The 21,509-nt window shown below is 41.6% G+C and overlaps 1 protein-coding gene across 4 annotated transcripts in view; it reads right to left on the reverse strand.

The window, feature by feature from the left end:
* Window positions 1–9,544: 9,544 nt before the first annotated feature.
* DOCK11 (dedicator of cytokinesis 11) overlaps window positions 9,545–21,509 on the reverse strand; it is a 182,776-nt gene continuing 170,811 nt past the window's right edge. For 3 of the 4 annotated variants that reach the window (XM_025852726.2, XM_025852727.2, XM_073879225.1), the window contains 5 exons: window positions 17,514–17,724; window positions 16,934–17,124; window positions 15,682–15,782; window positions 13,981–14,119; window positions 9,545–10,015 (listed from right to left, as the gene is read on the reverse strand). In XM_025852726.2, the coding sequence (XP_025708511.1) occupies window positions 9,893–10,015; window positions 13,981–14,119; window positions 15,682–15,782; window positions 16,934–17,124; window positions 17,514–17,724 (765 nt within the window). In that variant the 3' untranslated portion in view covers window positions 9,545–9,892. Of the gene's footprint in view, window positions 10,016–13,689; window positions 13,865–13,980; window positions 14,120–15,681; window positions 15,783–16,933; window positions 17,125–17,513; window positions 17,725–21,509 lie in introns of all 4 variants that reach the window. The other variant, XR_003204580.2, reaches the window with a different exon arrangement.

Here is a 21,509-nt window from a genome sequence, read left to right on the forward strand (position 1 = left end):
CTGAGTTGCAGCAGCTTGCAGACTTACTGAAATGCCCGTAGGTGAGCTGAGCGGGACTCACGGGCCATGGTTGTGGAGACTGGGTCATCCAGACAGCGGACGGCGGGAGCCTAGTGTGCCCAGCATAGGTGTGTGGAGGTGCCCTTGACGAAAGGAAAGAACTGAGCACGGGAGGACAGTCGAGGAGGGGATTGGGAGGCAGGGGCCAGCACTTGACTAAAATGCAAGGAAGGGCGCCTGGCTGGCTCAGCCGGCAGAGCCTGTGGCGATCTTGCCGTGAGTTCGAGCCCCATGCTGGGGGTAGAGAGGACTTTAAAAAAATAAGTAAAATGCAGGAAGGAACCAGCAGACCTCAGCTCCAAGCCCCATCACCCCAAGTGAGCATAAAATGTCTTCCAACAAGCTTGGTTGGGCAAAGTTTCCCCTATAGGGTTTCTATGTTTCTAGAGCTACAGAGAAATGAGTAAGAGATGGGGAAGGGGAATTCTGAGAACCTTTCTGATCTATTTCAAGAGAGTTGCAGAATGGGTTTTTTTTTTAAATATTTTATTTATTTATTTGTAAGATTTTATTTTTTTAATTCATTTTGAGAGAGAGCACGAATGGGAGGTGGGGGGAGGAGCAGACGAAGAGGGAGAAGCAGGCTCCCCGCTGAGCAGGGAGCCGGTTGCAACCTGGGATCCTGACCTGAGCTGAAGGCAGACGCTTAACGACTGAGCCACCCAGGCGCCCCGATTTCATTTATTTGTTAGAGAGCATGCAGTGGGGAGGGGCAGAGGGAAAGGGAGAAAGAACCCCAAGCAGACCCAACATGGGACTCAATCGCACAACACTGAGATCTTGACCTGAGCCGCAATCAAGAGTCGGATGCTCAACCGCCGAGCCCCTCAGGCGCCTCGAGAGCTGCCAAATAGTTATGTGTGAGTGTTGACAGCAGAAATCCAGATGAGAGATATAAATTAAACTCGGGTGAAGGAGGCTGTGTGTTAGAGACCCTAGAGAGGGAATACGGAGGGGGCGCACGGCACGAGTTCAATTTCAAATCCGAAATCACTTTTCCTAGTCCTCATAGTGGAGGAAGGTCGGAGGAGGTGCCACGAAGCAGAGAGGTCCTAAGTTGCGGGGGCATAAGGGAGCACCCGTTAGTGCTCAGATGTGTATGGAGCCTCTAAATAAGTGGATTCTGTTCAGAAAGATGGACACAGGGGCAAGGCTGATATTCAGCCAGGAGGTACCAATATGGCAGCACTTACCAGCCAGCACCTGTGTACATTTGTTGGCACCTGTACCACGAGGGTGATAAGGCCCCTGCAGGAGGGCACAGATCTCCATCATATGGCGAGGTCTAGTGAGGCCAGAGGTGATCTGTGGAATACCAAATGGTAAAAATGGCCTGACCTTGACCCATCCATTGTCCCCACCCCTACTTCCACTTAGAATGGAGGGATGGGTCTAGAGATATGGAAGGTATGGTGGCTGGCAAAATCCTGCTATGCTTTGGGGTAGATTATAGTTCTAGCTAACACGTACATGGGTATAGCAATATATAGACATGCCAGATTTCATTCTCTATGCTTTATGTACTTTGTTGAATTTTCATGTGAGGACGTAGGTATAACTCGTCCCTCCATTTCAGAGATGAGAAAAGGAAGGCATAGAGGGGTTAACGTGTCCAGGGTCCCACAGCTCTGTGGGAGCTGGGATTCTCAGTCAGTGGGTCGGGCTTCAGAGTCCGTGCGCTTAACCACTATATGCTCTAGAGAGGAAGTGCCAAAGTTCTCAAAACGAGACCCATCATTAGAGAGCGACCAAACCTCCTGAGTAGGCTACGGGGACCCCGAACTAGCCCATCCCCACGAAGGAGTCTCATCTAAAAGCACAGTTACCAGGAAACATCCCTGGGGGCCATCATGGCAGCGGCAATTCGAAGAGAAATGAGAAAAATCACAAGATGGTTAAACCAATGAGGAGGGCATTGGAATTTTCCCTCCTGAAGATTCTCTTTCGAGGGCTGAAATTTTGATTGAGTTCTGTTCCTATAATAAAGGAAGAGGAGGTGGTGGGAGTGGGGTTACCTTATTTTCAGAAACAAAACATTCTGTGTAAATATCCAAAACTATTCCCAGGAAAATCAACTCTTACATGTGACTTGAATTGTCTTCAGCCGCTCCTGTAACTACTTGGGGCTGGTGGGGGAACGAAGTACAGCAACGTTTCCCTCTGGAAGTCTTTTGTTGTCATTGTACTTGCTCTGATGGAGGTGATTTTGTCAACTCAGCCCTTTCTCCTCTCTCAGTCTCCGTCTTCTTTCATGCGTGTGTCTAAATGTGGTTCAGGATGAGGAGGGAGGGCATGGTACTATTGTCGTGCTATTACAGTGGCTCTGGAGACATCTCGGATCCTCACTAGGCTATGGAAAAATCCTGAAGTAATGCACTGCATGAGTACCATAGGACCCGGTCAGCTTCGCATCGAACATAACCCCACATCTATATTGGCTTTGTTTCTGCTTTGCTGTATTAAATGTTCACATCTGCCAGTGCTAGGCACCATTATTTACGTCCCTCCAAAATACAGAAGATGTTTTCCCTTCAAGAATTCAGAAGACTCAGTCCAGTTAGTGACAGAAACAGACGACCCTTGGATTATCTACTAGATTATCATACCCCAGCTGCCTATCTGCCCCCAGATTCCTGCCTTGATCATTCATACACCTGGCTCACGATGGGTTCCCAAACACATGTGTGATGAATGGTCTACAGTTCCCAGACTGCAGCCCTGACCTGCCCATGTGATAACTTCCACTGGTTTTCTATCAAAGGCACATGCAGTCAGCAGGCAGGAGGAGTCCAGAGCCTTCAAGACCCAACCGTAAGAGATTTACTGAAGCAGTGATTATTACAAAATCCTGCAGTACATAAAGAATGAGACTTGTAGATGAGAAATCAGCTGAGGCTGGCTGAAAACGTTCTCTCAGGGAAATGAGGCAAATTGAGCATTAGTTTTCTGAACAACAACAACAAAAGGCTGATCTATTCCGTTTGAGTCTCAGACCAAAGGATAAAGGAATCTGGGAAAAATGAGATGAAGAATGTTGCCTGATTTTATATGCACTATTTGCACATTCCTTGTGCAAATAGTAGCGATTGGTCTTAGTGGTCAGAGTTCATATAACAATTAAAATGAAGAAGTGAATTTCTTCACTTCCTGTTAAACACTTTCTCAACACACACACACATACACACACACACACGCTAATTCCTACTCATCCCTCAATGCCATGTTCATGCCCTGTCTCCTCCACAAAGTCTTTACAAATTTTTTTTTAAATTCTACACCCAACCTGGGGCTTGAACTCACCACCCCAAGATCATGAGTCACGTGATCATGAGCCATCCAGTGACTGCCACAAAGCTTTTCTGTCCCACATCTAGAAAGTCTTGACCTATTCAAGTACTTGTCATTACCACTGATTTGCTATGATCAGACCTCTTCAAACAATCTTTTTATGTAAGTCTTATCTCCCTCAACCACAATCCCTCTGAGGGTTTTGATATCTGTCCACAACGCCTTGCATATAAGGAAGACTTCAGAAGTATCTGCTTATCTAAACTGGCTTTATTTGAGACTCATCAAGCACTTACTCCACTCCAGGAAACTTTTTGGTTCTGGGGAAACAGGTGAAAAATCAGACACAGACTTCACCTTGACGGAGCTTACCTTTTCCGTAAAAAAGTGGGCGATAGAAACTTTTTGGTGTCTCTCCAGAAAGTTGCAGGAAGTTGTAGCAGATCATAGGAAATAGTATAGAGAGTTGAAAACACTGTGGACTGTGAGTCGTGATCTACCTTGGCCTCATCCCTAATTTGATGGGTATCTTAAGTACATTTCTTAGCCATATGTCATATAGGCATCTCGGTTACCGGGAGAACTGGATCAGAAAAGATGCAAATCATGCTGGAGGGAACTTCCTCAACCAGATAAAAAGCATCTATGAAAAACCCACAGCTAACACCATACTTAAAAGTGAAAGACTCGGCGGGGGGGGGGGCACCTGGCTGGCTCAGTCAGAAGAGCACGTGACTCTTGATCTCAGGGTCATGAGTTTGAGCCCCAAGTTTGGTGTGGAGATTACTAAAAAAAAAAATAAACTTAAAAAAAAAGGTTAAAGACTGAAAAGCTTTCAACCAAAGTTAGTGTGTGAACCAGACTAACGCCATCTTGAACAAATCTGCCTCAGTGACCTCTCTGTGACCTGAAGCCTTCTTGAGCACTGTCCCTTTCTCCCACATTCTTTGTTTAACCATACCCTTAAGTACACCCTTGCGGCATCATGTCCTTGATAGGACTCCTCCTGGATGGTCCCCTAATGCGGACTCCTTAGCCCATAGGGCTATAAAAGCAGGTCTTATATAGGAAGGTGGGATTGCAGAGATCTAACCATAAGTTCTCTTAATATACCATTTCCTGTCAGGCTGGATTTGTCAGCCTTTTTCTTCAGTCTTATGGCTCCTTCGGCGTTTGGAGGTTATTTTGCATATATCTCCCCCTTTCATGGAACATTCAGTAATAAGACAAGGATGTCTGTTTTCCCCACTGCTATTCAGTATTCTACTGGAAGTTCTAGCCAGGTTGTAGGTAAGAAAATGAAATAAAAAGAATCAAGATTGGAAAGAAAGAAATAAAACTATCTCTATTTTCAGATGGCATGTTATATAGAAAGCCCTAAAGAATTCACAAAAAAACCCATATTAAAGCTAATAAATGAATTCAGCAAGGTTTCAGAATACAATATCAATATAAAAAATCAGTTGTATTTCTATAAACTAGCAACGAACAATCTGAAAATGAAATAAAAAAACAACTCCATTTACAATAGCATTGAAAAGAATAAAACGTTAAGGAACAGAATTAACAAAATACAAGACTTGTACGCTGAAAGCTCTAAAACATTATTGAAAGAAATGGAAGGCTTAATATTGTTAAAATGGCAATACTCCCCAAATTGTATTATAGATTCACAGCAAATCCTACCAGAATCCCAGCTCTCCCTGCCTTTTTTTTTTTTTTTTGCAGAAATTGACAAGCTGCTCTGATCTTAAAATTCTTAAGGAAATTCAAGGGCCCCAGCATAACCAAAAATTCTTGAAAACGAATACAATTGGAAGACTCACACTTCTTAACTGAAAAACTTACTACAAAGCTATAGTAATCAAGACTGTGGTATTGGAATACGGATGACCTACAGATCAATGGAATAGAACTGAGAGCCCAGAGCAAACCCATGCATTTAGGGCCAATTGATTTTTGATAAGGGTACCAAGACAATTCAATGGGGGAAAAGAATAGTCTTCAACAAATGGTGGAAGGACAGGTGGATAAACATACACAAAGGAATGAATTTGGATCCCTACCTTGTACCATATACAAAAATTAGCTTGAAATGGATCAAAGACCTGAAAGTGAGAGTTAAAACCATCAAACTCGAAGAAAACACAGGTGTACATCTCTATGACCTTGATTTAGGCAAAGTCCTCTTAGACACAACATCGAAGCCCAAGCAACCAAAGAAAACATAAGTAAATTGGACTTCATCGAAATTAAAAACTTAAAAAAGCACACCATCACGAAAGTGGGAAGGCAGCCCCAAGAATTGGAGCTATATGGAGATCCTAGATCTGATAAGGGACTCTAGAACATATATAAAGAACCCCTATGACTTAACAATAAAAAGATAACCCAGTTTTCAAAAAAAAAAAATTGGTAAAGGATCTGAATAGACAGCTCCAGAGAGGATATCAAAACGGCCCATCAGCACATGAAAGAATGCTCAACATCATCAGCCATCAGGGAAGTGCAAATGAAAACCAGAATGAGAGACCACTTCACACCCGCCAGGAAGGTGATAATCAAAGCGGCAGATAATAGCAAGTGTTGTAGGGAATGAGAAACTGGAGCCCTTAGACACCTCCTGCTGGAGAAGACAGTCTGGCAGTTCTTCAAAAGGTTAAACAGAAGAGTTGCCATCTGGCCCAGTGATTCTCCTCTTCGGTATATGCCCAAGAAAACTGAAAGCCTGTCTCCCCAAAAACTTGTACAGACATGTTCACAGCATTCATCACAGCCCCCAAATGGAAATAACCCAGATGTCCATCAACTGATGAACAGACAAAATGTGGTGTATCCAAAGGAGTATTATACAGCTGGTAAAAAGGAAAGAAGGACTGAGCCATGCTACAACATGAAGGAACCTTGAAGACATGTCAATGAAAGAAGCCAGTCACAAAAGGCCACGTATTGTAGGATTCCATTTGTATGAAATGTCCAGAATAGGCAAAGCCAGAGAGAGAAAGTAAATTTGTGGTTGTCAGGGGCCGGGAGGGGGGGTGATTCATAGGCAATGGGGAGTGGCTGCTCAGATGTATGGGGTTTCTTCCTGGGGTGATAAAATGCTCCAGAATTAACTGTGGTGATAGTTGCACAACTCTGAATATACTAAAAACCACTGACTCATGCATTTTCAGTGAGTGACTTGTATGGTATGGGAATTAGAGCTAAAATGGGGGTGAAAGAGCATACCAGAGTAAGTCTTCAAATGCCGTACACAGAGGCAAAACTCTTTGTTGACTTTAGTCACAACTTCAACCAGGAGTTGGATAAACATACGTATGCGTAGAGAGCGACCATTATGTGGCTAGGGAGGGGGAAAAAAAGCCTTTATTATAATTGGAACTAGATAAACAAAGCACTCTTATTGGCCAACTCTCAGGATAGGGGAAGAGCCTTGTTACACAAACCCACTCCCCATCCCCGACCAACTTTTATTCTGTTCCTTTCCCTTTGTGTATTGATAGCTGAAGTGGTGTACTTTTAGCACAAGACTGAGACTGAAGGTAGCCCACCATTTTGTGGGTCAGGGACCTAAAACACTTAGCTGATTATTAATATTTTGAAGAGTTGGGAAACTCCTAATTTTCCAATACGTCGCTCGGATTCTTCATCTCAGATACAACTAGTATTTGTATGTAAAAAGCCTGGGTCGTTACGCTGACCTATTTAGTTTGTTAATTAACCAGTGAGTCACCCCTAGTTCTATGATAAGGTGGTCAAGGTTCCAAGACTGTTGCTACCACTGCTGCTTTCTATTTCGTTTTTAAAAAAGATGTTTACAGTATTTATACGGGCAGGCAGATCACATAAATATGATACCACTCTCTTCCACAGATGTGATGTCACTGGCGACAGCTGGTTACTAGGAAAATTTGCATCGACTTTTGTCTCTCTGGGTTGTCACTGTAGTGATAAACACTACCGATGGTGACTTGTTCCTGTTTTATAAAGAAGCTTCCGGGGGAATTGGATTCAAGCTGAACTGTGAAACGGTCGGTATAGCAGAAATGCCCTCTGTGATGTGAATTAATTTGTAGAGGCTAAATCACTTCATGAAATCATTCAGCTATGTAAACGGTGATACCTGCTACATGCCGTGTTTCCAAACACGCGTTCCTGGCTTCCTCCAGTCCAGCCCACCTTGTCCTCTATAGCTTGCTGCCCTTAGTCTGAAAGTTGGAGAGAGAAACCTAGTGAAATTGGGTCACGACCTAGAGAACTCACTGGCCACGGGACACACAATTATCCTTAACACTTCCTTTTTTCTCCTGAGTCATCAGTAACTCGGGTCCAGGCTTTCCACAGAATGTCTCTTGTACTTGGCGTTTCTTCTCCATGCTTGTTCTTATCTAGAGGGTTAGGGTCTCTGAGCTAGATTACTGTAAATTGGTTTCCATATTTCCATCTCTTTCCGCCTCAAAAACATCTGACAGCAACGCAAAGGATTAAACACCTAAAAGTAACATTTAATCAAGTGATCTCTCTGTCTAAATGCCTTTGCCTGGCTGCCCCATGTTTAGCGAGTAAAGTCCAAACACGATTAGCCTGCCATTCAAGGCTTTCCGCCACCTAGGGCCAAGTTTTCATTCTAGATTTATGTCATCTGCCACTCCCTTGGACAAAACTCATCTCCTTGCCATCCCCTGAACTTCTGCTAATTCGTTTCGCACCTTTGCACGCCGCCTTCCTCCTGCCTGGGACACCCGCGCATTTTTGAAAGCCTGTTCAGAATGCCCTTTCGTCCACGAAACCATCCCTGAACACTACAGTCCAGTGACCTCTCATTCCTTGGAGGTGATACAAGTTATGGACAGTGGCCTTCACCTGGCGATGCTCCCAGACAATTGTTCTTGGCTTATGTTGTCAATTCTTGCATCATGTTTAATTCTGTCCATCTTGCCTCCACTACATTGCAAGCTCCTTGGACACAGAGGTCACTTATTATACTTGACCAAAATGTACCCACGGTACATAACACCGTGCTGGGGGCCACGGAGGGACTAGTTATTGACTAAAGAGCACTCCAGCTTCCCCAGGATGCTTCATTCTCAGGTAGCAGCAGCTGGTCTAGGTGCTGGCTCCTTACACGTACAAACCACACCTAATCACTTTAAAGGTGAAATGAACTCTACAGGGTTACTCCAAGGTATTGAGGAATTACAAACCGCTTCTGAAATACTTCTGAATCCCCTGTGAAAATACAAAATTAAACCTTCAATAAATAACGTCATGCTCCCCTAAACGCTTCAAGATGACATGTAAAGAAAAACGGCAAGCCAGGAGCATCATCTCTAAGATGTCTTGGTCACAAAGCATTAAAAAAGCCAAGTCTCCATGTGATTCATTTAGACTTCAGTGTCTTTTTTTTTTTCTCTGAAAAACTGGCTAAACTCTATAAGGAAAATACGTCTCACGCTTAAAGTTTACACGAAAGGCAGCCAAAATTATATGGATAATGCAAGCTAAAAAAAAAAAAAAAGTTCTTTACACCTCGGCGGCTCCTGAATGATGTAGGTAGTCTGAGAGGTCTTCATAGTTAGAAATGGAATCCCTAGCTAGCAGTCACCAGATCTGCAGTGGGTACGTACCCTGACCCCCCCCCAAATGCTGCAACCAGCCAGTTCTATCAAGATACTTGTTAACCTTGTACACAGAAAAGAAAAATGGTCATTACATAAATACCTCCCTGACTCTGCTCCTTTGAAAGCTTTGAAGTTGCATAGGATGTACTGACTGTAATTTCTCAGAACTATTTTATTTGGCCTTCTGGATAGCCCCAGAAAGCTCTGGGAACAAATGCCACTTCCCAGGGAGAGCTAGGTCACATATGAATCCCTTGCCCTGGAAGGCAGAGAGAGACCAACTTGATCACCTGGCATCACTGGCTCAAAACTTGAAGGAACAGTAAGTTCGGTATTTCTGTGTATTGCCTTTCCTTGTGAAATCCTCCTTTTAAAATAGCCCTTTTGTTTCCTTTAGCCTCGCCTTGACTACTAGCAGGCAGGAGTTCAGACTACCTCCCCAATTTGGAAATATCCGTGTTTTATGGAAATTTGATCAATTTTTTTTTCTCTCCAAGGATCAGTATGATCATGAATTGAGCTTCCTGTCAAGAAAAATGCTAAGTTCAAAGTATTATTTCCTTCACTTCTAATTACAAATAAGTTTTACCTTTTATTGTGTTCCATTATACAATTTTACACAGTACCATTATTATCTGAAGCAATAATTAAGCAAATTGAATGAATGTTTTTGAGCTCTACTTTTCCGTACATAGATTTACCTAAAAAAGTACAAACCAAGCACAGTGGTGCAATTTTCCAGGCACTTTCAAGTTGCTTAAATATTTACAAATATGTAAGCACCCTGTTTGAAAGCATGAAAATTTTGGTGTCAGGAAGAAACACTCCATGTATATCAAATCTTTAAATTTTAACATTTGCACAGCTCCGATTATTCCTGAGAAAGGTCAGTCTCGTTGTCACTTTGCATCTGCATGTCCTCAGATTTCAGCAGTGTATCTCGGGGAACCATAACCTCTGTCGCTCGATGTACCACTAATTGCACAAAATACATGTAATGTGTTGCTCATCCAGGGGGAATGGATCGTGTCTTCTTGTAATATCTAAAACAAAGAAAAAAAAATCTGCATGTTTATCATGGAGCAAAATAGCTGCTGTCAAAAAAGTATGTGTATATGAAATTACAGGCATATTTCAATTTGTCACCGACACGTAGCTATTTAAAATGACATAAAACAGAAAGAGCAAAGAATAACATTACCGACTTAAGTCTTCAAAGCTGTATTACAAAGGCAGCGCAGCAAAAAAGCAGAAAAGATCTGGTTACTCAATAAGAAAAACAAAAGACTGTAAAATGCAAAATTCAAGAAAAAGTGAGAGGCAATGCAATCTTTAAAAAAATTTTTTTTTAAACGAATGATCATAACAGTGGTTCTCGGAATCACCAGTGGGGCTTTTCAAACACACAGATACCCATGCTCCTTCCCTGGAGACTTGGAAAATATTCTTAAGTAAAGTCACAAGTACATATCTCTATTCTAAAGACACACTAGAACTATATAAGCTAATCGATACAGAAGGCTTTTCATGGAAATGAAGAACTTCACACATATAACATGTAAATCTTATATCCCATAAGTATATAAACATATATATTCATATTGTATATGATATTTTTTATATTTTATATATGATATTTTTAAAACTTTCCATGTTGTGTGATCAAATATGCTTGATTAGATGGAAGAAAAGAAGGGGTGCCTGACTGGCTCAGTTGGTAGAGTATGGGACTCTTGGTCTTGGGGTCATAAGTTCAAGCCCCACATTGGGTGTGGAGCCTACTTTATTTTATTTTATTTTTTTTAAAGATTTTCTTACGTATTTATTTGACAGAGACAGACACAGTGAGAGAGGGAACACAAGCAGGGGGAGTGGGAGAGGGAGAAGCAGGCTTTCCGCTGAGCAGGGAGCCCGATGTGGGGCCCGATCCCAGGACCCTGGGCCCATGACCTGAGCCGGAGGCAGCCGCTTAAGGACCAAGCCACCCAGGTGCCCCTGGAGCCTACTTAAAAAAAAAAAAAAAAAAAAAAAAGATGGAAGAAAAGAATACCATACACATCACATCCAACCTCTTTACTGTATGATCCCAGCTTAGGTTTCAAGCTTCCAATACTTGGTTCTCAAGTTAGCTCTGAAACTTCACTATTAAGCCCACAAACTGGTCTATGGTGACAGTAATGAGTCATACCATTTGTGTTGCTACAAGTTAGGTCTTAGAGAAATTCCATAATAGAGAAATTTCCTCTTACAGAAACTGTAACTCATGACATGAGTCTGGAAGCCAAGCAGAGGTTTAAGAGATGACTATTTATCCACACCTGTCAGATGTGACAAGACAATATGGGACTCATTGTGTAGAAAACAAAACATACCAGACCCTGCAGTGGCCACCACTAACTCTAGCTAATTAAGAAATCTGCAATTCATCATTTTAAGATAATATAAATCCCCTCTTATTTTTTTTTAAAGATTTTATTTAAGTCTCCTTTTAAAAGTCAAAAGCTTGAAAAAGTTTTACAAAGAACTGTATATTTTGGTATACTATGACAGATGACATTGAAGAGGGCGAAGAATATCCAGGCCACATATCTTTTGTCAAGTAATCATTTATGGGGCGTAACAGAATAATTTATATTGCACTCTACAGCTATATTTTACTTTATTTTGTATTATTTTCTTTTCCCTTGGGAAATAATGTATCTCAAAGTGTAGGACTGAAAAAAGGCTCTCTTTTGTGAGAATCTAATAGGAAACGTTAAATTATAAAAATTCACCATAAAGTCAACAGTTAGGGCACACCTAAATACGATGCATTATGACGGGACAGCATGCATAAATATAAACCAATAGAAACTTAAGATTTTTCAATAAAACAAGATGAAATCAAAGAGGGAGACAAGCCAAAAGAGACTCTTAACCACAGGAAACAAACTGAGGGCTGCTGGAGGGGGAGGGGGCAGGGGGCTGGGGTAAATGGGGTGATGGGCATTAAGGAGGGCACGTGATGTAATGAGCACTGGGTGTGATATGCAACTGAATCACGGACCTCTACCTCTGAAACTAATAATGCACTACATATTAATGAATGGAATGTAAATAAAATAAAATTAAATTTAAAAAAGAAACTAAGATTTTTCTTGGTTACCTGTCTATATACAATATCAAGGGTCTAAAATACTGGTCTCTCCAACTCAATAAAACAGCCACGGTTTATGGGAATCAAATGAGAGAGACAGGTGGGAAGTAGCACAGCAGGTTTGCAAAATCCCTACTTCGGGGGAGAGGGGAAGAACGTTATAAAATGACTGCTGTAAATATCTTGATCACTGTAATTAACAGTAAATTGAATAATTTGTTTTCCATTTGAGTACTTTAGAGTTTAAGGCTACGTCATGCAGGTGCATGCAAATGGAATAATTGCAGCATACTACACACTGGCTTAAAACAACGTCTATCGTTATTGTATTTTTGTGAAGGAGTTTTTGATTTTCTAGGGATTGTGAAGAATAGAAACCCATACACTGGACAGCTCCTAGGAACAAATGACATCATCTATTTGCCTCAGAGCAGTGATGGCACAGAGAGGTATATGCCCCCCCACTGCTCGTGGGCTGAGCTTGGGACACAGGGAATAAAGGAAGTGGAATGATTTCCTACCTTCCTGGTCCTGATCACCTGGCTGCTTTGGGGAGGAGACAAAAAAGGATCTCTGAACACTGAACAGCAGAGGGATGCCTTGGAACAGTTTGTACTCCTTCCCAAATGGGCTAATAGAAGTAGAGATGGCAAAAAGGAGAACTAGAACACTGATTCTGGCCTCCTCGGGCCAATGGGATTCCCAGACATGGAGAACAGGCGAGTAGGAGAGTTGGGGGTAAGCAGTCTCACTGAACAGATGGGATGATGAAGGTCTGGCTGGCTGACTTCTTCATGCTGAGAAGATGACAATGGCTGGAAAATGAGACTCCTGGTCATTCAGTGCAACCTCGTGCTAACTTCCTAAATTTCCCACAGCAAGCCATTGCTGAAACGCAGCTACCAGGACAGAGAAGGTTCTGGAACGAGCTTTAAGAATGTGTTCTCTAAAGGGTTGTAGTTATCCTTGTCTCTCTGAAGAAGCCTTGCTTTCTTCAAAATTCAGAGTTTAAAGAGTTTCTGAAGCAAATATTTATCTCATTGGCTGTTTTCATTGGTAAGGAAATGAAGCTTAATGGGCTCAGTCGCTGAGGGACTAGACCATCGTGCTGGGACTTTTACAAACGTGTTGAAGACACTAAAATACCTGAGTGACAATCCATGTGTAGAGTGGTCGGGACTGCAGCATAAAAATGAAGTTTACCAGGATAACCCAGGAGTACTCGGGTTGAAGACAAACGGGTGTATAAAAGTCCTGGGGGGGGGGGGGGTGCCTGGCTGGCTCAGGTGTATGAAAGTCCTAACGACCTAATTGTGACATAATGTGGCTGTCAGTGGTGAACAGGTCTTGGCTTCCATATTTTTCAGGTTGTGGCTTTACTAAGTTAGCTGCAGTTGTCATGGACACTCAGTCATAGATGAAAATGCCAAAACATCTCTCAAATTTTGGAAGCCCCTCAGTGTCTCAGCTAAACGATAGAATCTATAGTTTCTTACAGCCAAGATAGAGATATTCTTTTAGGGACTTGGCTCCTGTGCCAATCATCTCACTTCTCTAGGACCCTTCTTGAGAGACTCTTACCCATGTCTCCAGTAGATCAATTTAGATTGGCTCAGCTAGTTACTTCTAATAGCACCGCGGCCCAAAGAACAAAATGGCTTATTACTGATAATTGCTTTAGCAATTGCTTCAGATAATTATTTCAAATTCGATTTGCATTGTATCATTCAAGCGATTAAAGATAACAGGAGCAAACCTGAAAACACAGATGGAGTAATTTCAAGGTAATGCATTTCGAACGAACAGACTTTGCTAAGTAACACTTCAGGGGCCCCAGATCATGTTTTCATTTTCAACTACCCTAGTACTTGCCTGCTCGTGGATAATGTCAGACAATTCTTTCACCATGTCTCTGAAATTTGACTTGAGCCCTTCATGGTACTCAATTTGATCTTCTTTAATTAGCCGCTCATTTAGTTCAAGTGCAAGGCTGCATGCCTGTATGAATTTCCTGTGGACAAAGAGCAAAGATAAGGCTTTCATCATTCATTTCTAGAAAGTCTCACTGACCATCAGTTTGATATTCACTTTAACCGAGGCTTGCCTAGAGGGAAGACTGGAATCCTGTATTTTCTCACCGTGTCTTCGCTAATGCCACTTCCCAAGTCCGAAATACCTTTTCCTTTCTTTCTCACCTTTCCCCTCTGGTTTCTCACCTCCTTTAAAACCTGGCTCAAAACATCGACCTTCTAGAAAGGCTATTTGCTCAGCCACATGATATCAAATCAGCTAAAGCTGTGCTAACGTTAATTTGCACCTGTAGATAATGAGTTGTGCGTTCAAACATAATTTATTTGGGGCTACCATGTACCCAGTACAGGGCTGGGTGTTATAGGTAGGAATTATCTGCCCTGGGCTGGGAGTGGGGACGAAGACTGGGGGGGGGAGTGGAATGGGTGAAATTGGTGAAGGGGATTAAGAGGTACAGCCTTCTTGTTACAAAATAAATAAGGCACGGAGGTGAAAAGTACAGTCTAGGGAATACAGTCAATAATACTGTAATAACATTGTATGGTTACAGATGGTGTGACCACACAGCGTGGTGCGCGTTGTACAATAGAGGGAATTGTCAAATCAGTATGTTATACGCCGGAAACGGATCGCATTGTCTGTCAACTACACTTCGATAATTTAAAAGAGTGGGGACAGAGAGTTGATGACTTATTATGAGAGCATTTGTCCATCATTCATGCGTTTGTGTGTGATGTCCATAATCAGAGCGTAGGTCTTAGGGGACAAAGTACCTCACTGCCCATTTGGTTTGCATCCCTGTCATAGCAACTTTCCTCCTAGTAGAATCTTCACACACCAGGCATTAATAGATATTGGTGAACGAGTGACTACTGGTTACTCTGCAGCCTGGAACAGTTGCTAACACGCAGACAGGAAAAGGAAATGAAGTCGGGAGCAAACGAGTGGATGAATTATCATCTTCCCTCTTAGCCTATTTTACTCAACTGTCTCTCTTATTCTGAATGTGAACTTTTTTATATATATTAAACAGACTGTTTTCTAATGCAAGACCGTTCAGACATGCCTTAGCTTACAGGGATGCTCCCTCGAGCCACGGGGTCGCGTGCCCTGGACCAGCAGAATCCCGAGTGAAAGTAAGAACACAGCACAGGGGCAAGCCTGTCCAACCCTTCCAGTTCAACTTCTGTTCCCACCCTAAACGGTCTGAAATGCTGTAAGAGGAAGTCGCTCAGGCAACGGAGGAAAGCACATAATGAATGCAGGCTTCCATTTGTGCTGCACTATCCAAAGCAATTAGGTAAATTGGCATATTTCATCTCCTGGGACGTTAGGACATTGTCAATGTCCTGCAGCCAGAAAGAGCTCGCGCATTTCCTCGCTACTTAAAAGTACCGTTGACAGGTCACTTAAAGTATTGTAAAAGAGAACGGAGAATGTCTTTTTTGGAGGGATGTTATTAAGTGAATATTTTGGTTTCTATGAAGAAGGAAATGGGAGTAAAAGGATAGAGGTCTAAAGGGAAAAGGGCACAGCACTTACCTAAACATGTCTTTCAACTCATTTACTTTCTTAGGTGGATACTTGCCAGCTTGGCTATCATTTAAGAAAGCCCTTGCGTATGCTAATGGACCAGCATTTACCTAAAGTACAAAGGGAGAAAAATGAGAGAGCTGTTAGAATGTAATCAAAAAGTAATATTTGCGGGCGCCTGGGTGGCTCAGTTGGTTAAGCAACTGCCTTCGGCTCAGGTCATGATCCCGGGGTCCTGGGATCGAGTCCCACATCGGGCTCCTGGCTCAGCGGGGAGCCTGCTTCTCCCTCTGACCTTCTCCCCTCTCATACTGTTTCTCTCTCTCTCTCTCTCAAATAAATAAATAAAATCTTTAAAAAAAAAGTAATATTTGCCTTTCTCTTTTTATTTTTATTATTATTTTTTTTAGATTTTAGTCATCTATTCATGAAAGACAGAGAGAGAGAGAGAGAGAGAGAGAGAGGCAGAGGGAGAAGCAGACTCCCCGCTGAGCAGGGAGCCCAACGCGGGACTCGATCCCAGGACCCCGGGATCATGACCTGAGCCGAAGGCAGACGCTTAACCATCTGAGCCACCCTGGTGCCCTATTTTTATTATTTTTTTTAAGTAACCTCTATCCCCAGCGTGGGGCTCGAACTCACAACCCTGAGATCAAGACTTGCAAGAGGTGCCCCTGCATTATCTCTAAACAAAACAAAACAAAACAAACAAACGAAAAAAAACAACAACCCTAGGGCTCCTGGGTGACTCAGTCGGTTAAGCGTCTGCCTCAGCTCCGGTCATGATCCCTGGGTCCTGGGATCGAGCCCCGTGTCCAGGCTCCCTGCTCAGCGGGGAGATGGCTTCTCCCCCTCCTTCCTGCTTGTGATCTCTCTCACTATCTCTCTCTCAAATAAATAAAATATTTTTAAAAAACCCGAAATACATTAAAAATCTCTACCTGAGGACCACATTTACTATTCTTACTAGAGGTTTATTTGAAAAGCAATGACTAAAGCAAATGATCTGCAAAGATGGTATTCGAACAAGTCACTTAATGAATTTCAGCTACGGAAGTACAGAGCGTGGCTACTGTTACAGGGGTTTATGTTAATGTCTTCTGCCACAATGCAAAATTGATGCACACTGAGCCTAATTTCTTTCAGTTCATCGAGAACAGTGCACAAGCAGAACACACAATTGCAATTCATGCTTGCTCTGTGCCCTTATGAAAGCAAGAACATCAGGGACCGGTCAGGACACCTTCAGCAACCAGCCTACCTGCACTGAGACACAGCCCTGCAATTTCAGCTGGAGCTGAATCATGTCCACGTCAGCAGAAGAGCAAAGTTTCTTCAGCTCTGCCGTTTTATCTTTGATTTCATCAGTAGCAACATCGATGGGCTTTAAATTAATCTGCTGCTCATAGTTTATAGGGATCCTCTTCTTCACATACGGAAAGGAGTTGGAAGCTGTTAAAAGGTTCACACTGATTTGTTATCTTGGAAAAAAAAAATCATTCGTGCAAACAGCCAAATCAAAGGAAAAGCTCCACTATGCTTAATTGCCCCCACCATGCATTCTCTAGAAAATACCCTAGGGTATCAGAAAGCACCTTATTAGTTCAGGATTGAGGGGAAAATTCTCTTTATGGGACACCCTGGAGCAATCAGTCACGAATTACATATGGGGTGACTATGGTATATAATGTTGCCGAGTTTGTGCAAGCTCATGGGTGAATAGCAGGACAACGCAGGATTAAATTGCAGCTTACGTCTTCCTGCTTGCCACCTGCCTGCTACTTGTGTGTATCAAAAAGAACCAAGTCAAACAAAAGGTTATCATGCAGAGTCCCACTCACTAGTCAAGATTGTGCGGCGTTTGCATTGTTCTTCTATGCGACCTTGCTTTTTGCCGGATAATGTATAAGGAGCTTCAAAAACAAATCTGTTGATATTATGGTTTCTTTCAAACTCGGTCTTTCTTTCTGTGAGTTCTTTGTCATCAAAGTAGGGCTTCACGTAAGTGACTTGGATATGAGCATATTTTGGATCGAGGTCTTTGGCATTCACCTATAAAGTAAGAAAGTTTTGGGTTTTATTCAGTGGAAGAGAAGAGGGGGAACAGGTAAGCCACTAACTCCTTTGAGATCAACTGAGGAACGCTGTCATTATGATTGTGTTCCCAGCTGAATGTACACCCGGAGGGGGGCTTCGTTCTTTTTTTAAGGATCGTGTCCTTCCGATTATAAAGAAGTTACAGAAACCTATTTGGAAATTATAGGAATGCGGGAAGAAAATACAAATCGCAATCCCACCACTCAGCAAGGACCATTATTCACATTTTCACTTATTTCCTTCCAATCTTTTCTTTGGCACATATTATTTACAAAGCTGAGGTCATACTAAACACTGTTTTATAATCTGATTCCTTAAAAATATATTTCAAAGGTTAACTGTACATTTGAATTCTACCTCGATAAAAACATAGTAATGGAGAGGATTCTGAGAAGGTGGTAGAGCACCAGAAATCTATCTTCCTACCTAGACAACATTTACACTGGCCGAATCTGTCTGATCTAACTCTTTTGGCACTCTGGAGTCTTACTGAAAGCTTGCAACTTGCAGGGGAAGACTTGGACAGAAAATTGCAGTTAATTTTGATTTCGGTCAGTTTCATCTCTTGGTGCAATGGCAGCTACTCTTATCCTACACCTCAGCCTCATGGCAGGCAGCTGTGCACATGTTCCTGGAACAGCCTGCAGGAGCCAGGATGGGCAAGAAGGATCCTGTCTTCCAAATATTGGGGATCTGTGTTCCGACTGCTGTTTCTGACCACAGAGGTACAAAGAGGCTGTAGCCATCTTTTTTTAACTTTCTAAAAAAAAAAAGACTTTATTTATTTATTTGACAGAGGGAGAAAGAGAGAGAGAGAGCACAAGCAGGGGGAGCGGCAGGCAGAGCGAGGGGCGGGGGGAGCAGGCTCCCCACTGAGCAAAGAGCCCCACGCAAGGCTCTATCCCAGGATCTGGGATCATGGCCCGAGTTGAAGGCAGATCAGATGCTTAACTGACTGAGTCATCCAGGTGCCCCTGCTGTGGCCATTTTTGTTGTACCTCCCTGCCCCTGGCTGAAGTGACTTCCAGGGGACTTAACAGATCTCTCCCCTTTATTTTTCTTTTTCCCCTCTTGGGAGCCAGACATTGAAGACAAGGACACTCAAAAGCAACAGTATATAGGAGGGAAATTAGAAACTCACCATGCATGCCCAGGGGAAGGCGCGGGGTTCAGAAAAGACCTGAGAAGACCCTAAATTTACACCTCAGGCTGATCCATGGCACAGAGACAGACTATGACAATTAAAAACAAAACCCAGCAAATCCTGGGAAAGGGGGAGAATCTGATTTCTAGAATGACCACAGTATCAGATTCAAATGTCCAGTTTTCAACAACAATAAAAAATCACAAGGCATGTGAAGAAACAGGAAAGCATGGCATATTCAAAGGAGAAAAATAACCCAATGGAAACTTGTCCCCCAAAAAAGACCTGATAGTAGACCTATCAGAAAAAGACTTTAAAACAACTCTCTTGATCAAAGAACTAAAGGGAGATGTGGAGAAAGTCAAGAAAACAATGTATGGACAAATGTCAATATCAACGAAGAGGTAGAAAAACTAAAAAGAAACCAAATTTTTGGAGCTGAAAAATATAAGTAAAATGAAAATTCACTAGAGAGATTCAAAGGCAGATTTGAACAGACAGAAGTAATAATCAGGGAACTCGAAGATATAACAATCATGTGGACAAAAAACAATCACCCAGTGGACCAACATGCACATTACAGGAGTCCCTGAAAGGAGAGGAGATAGAAAGGGGCAGAGATAATATTTGAAGAAATAATGGGTGAAAACTTCCCAAATTTGAGAAAAGACATGACTATAAACGTCCAAGAAGACCAAAAGATTCTAAGTAGGATAAGTCAAAGAGACCCACATGGAACCACATTAAAATCAAACTGTCAAAAGTCAAAGACAAAGAGAGAATTTTGAAAGAATCAAGAGAGAAGCGACTCATCACATGTAATAATTTTGTTTTCTACATAACTTGAGATTAAATGCATTAAAAATTATTAGCTTATTTTTTTGGACAATGTATAAAGATGTAGTTCTACAACATCAAGAACTGAAAGTGGTAGGGATGGGGCTGTTAAAGAAGCAGATTTTTTGTATGTTATTGAAGTTGAACAGGTATAAATTCAAATTAGAGGGTTATAACTTTAGGATGTTAAATATAATCCCCATGAAAACCACAAAAATAGAGTTGAAGAATACAGTCAAAAGGAAATGGGAAACAAATTTAACTATTTCACCATAAAAATTAATTAAACAGAAAGAAAACAGTAATGCAAAAAATGAGAGACAAAATAGCTCTAGGGCACATAAGAAAACGAATAGCAGAATAAAAGAAGTCTCTCTTTATCAGTAATTACTTGAAATGTAAATGGATTAAAAGATAATCAAAAGAGAGATTTGTAGAATGGATAAAAAATTATGATCCAACTACATGCAGTCTACAAGAGATTTATTTTAGATCCAAAGACACACATGGGCTGAAAATGAAAAACAGAAAAAGATATTCCACACATATAGTAACCAAAGAGAGCAAGGGGTGAATATACTAATATTGAACAAAATCGACTTAAAGTTTTAACAGGTCACAAGAGACAAAAAAGGACATTGTATATTGATAAAAGATGCAGGACCCAGCAAGAAGACAGAACAATCATAAACATCTACACACCTAATAACAGACCATCAAACTATATAAAGCAGGGGCGCCTGGGTGACTCAGTCCTTAAGCGTCTGCCTTCGGCTCAGGTCATGGTCCCGGGGTCCTGGGATCGAGCCCCGCATCGGGCTCCCTGTTCAGCGGGAAGCCTGCTTCTCCCTCTCCCACTCCCCCTGCTTGTGTTCCCTCTCTCGCTGTGTCTCTCTCTGTCAGATAAATAAATAAAATCTTTAAAAATATATATATAAAGCAAAAATTGACAGAGCTCAAAGGAGAAACAGTTTTCCAATAATACACGGAGACTTTAATACCCCACTCTCAATACTAGATACTGCAAGCAGACTGAAGGAAGAAATAGAGGACTTAAAGAACACAACAAACCAACTACATCTCACAGACATATACAGAATACTCTACCCAACAATATGCTTTCTTCTCAAGTGCACATGGGACATTTTCCAGGATAGACTGCATGTTAGGCCACAAATTACGTCTCAAAAGATTTAAGAAGACAGATACCATACAAAGTATTTTCTCTGACCACAGTGGGATAAAGTTAGAGATCAGTAACAGAAGTAAAATGGGAAAATTTATAAATCTGTGGAAATTAAACACTTAAAAAAAAATCAATGGTTCAAAGAAAAAAATCACAAGGGAAATTAGAAAATACTTAGAAATTAATGAAAACAAAATCACAACATACCAAAACTTACAGGACACAGCAAAAGCAGTGCTAAGGAGGAGATTTATAGTGATAAACACAACATTAAAAAATGGGAAAGATCTCAATTCAACAACATAATTTTACAACTTAAGGAACTAGGAAGAGAGGAACTAAACCCAAAGCTAGCAGAAGGAAGGAAATACAGATTAAGCAGAGATAAATGAAATAGAGAATAGAAAAATAGAGAAAAGCAATGAAACCAAAGCTTGGTTCTTTGAAAAGATCAATGAAATTGACAAATCTTTAACTAGATGGACTAAGAAAAAAAGAACACTCAAAATTACTAAAGTCAGAAATGAAAATGAGGACATTACTACCAATTCTATAGAAATAAAAAGGATTATA

The sequence above is a fragment of the Callorhinus ursinus genome, unplaced genomic scaffold, assembly GCF_003265705.2.
Source record: "Callorhinus ursinus isolate GAN/ISIS: 27379988/994484 unplaced genomic scaffold, GSC_fseal_2.0 scaffold33, whole genome shotgun sequence".
Taxonomy (NCBI): Eukaryota; Metazoa; Chordata; class Mammalia; order Carnivora; family Otariidae; genus Callorhinus; species Callorhinus ursinus.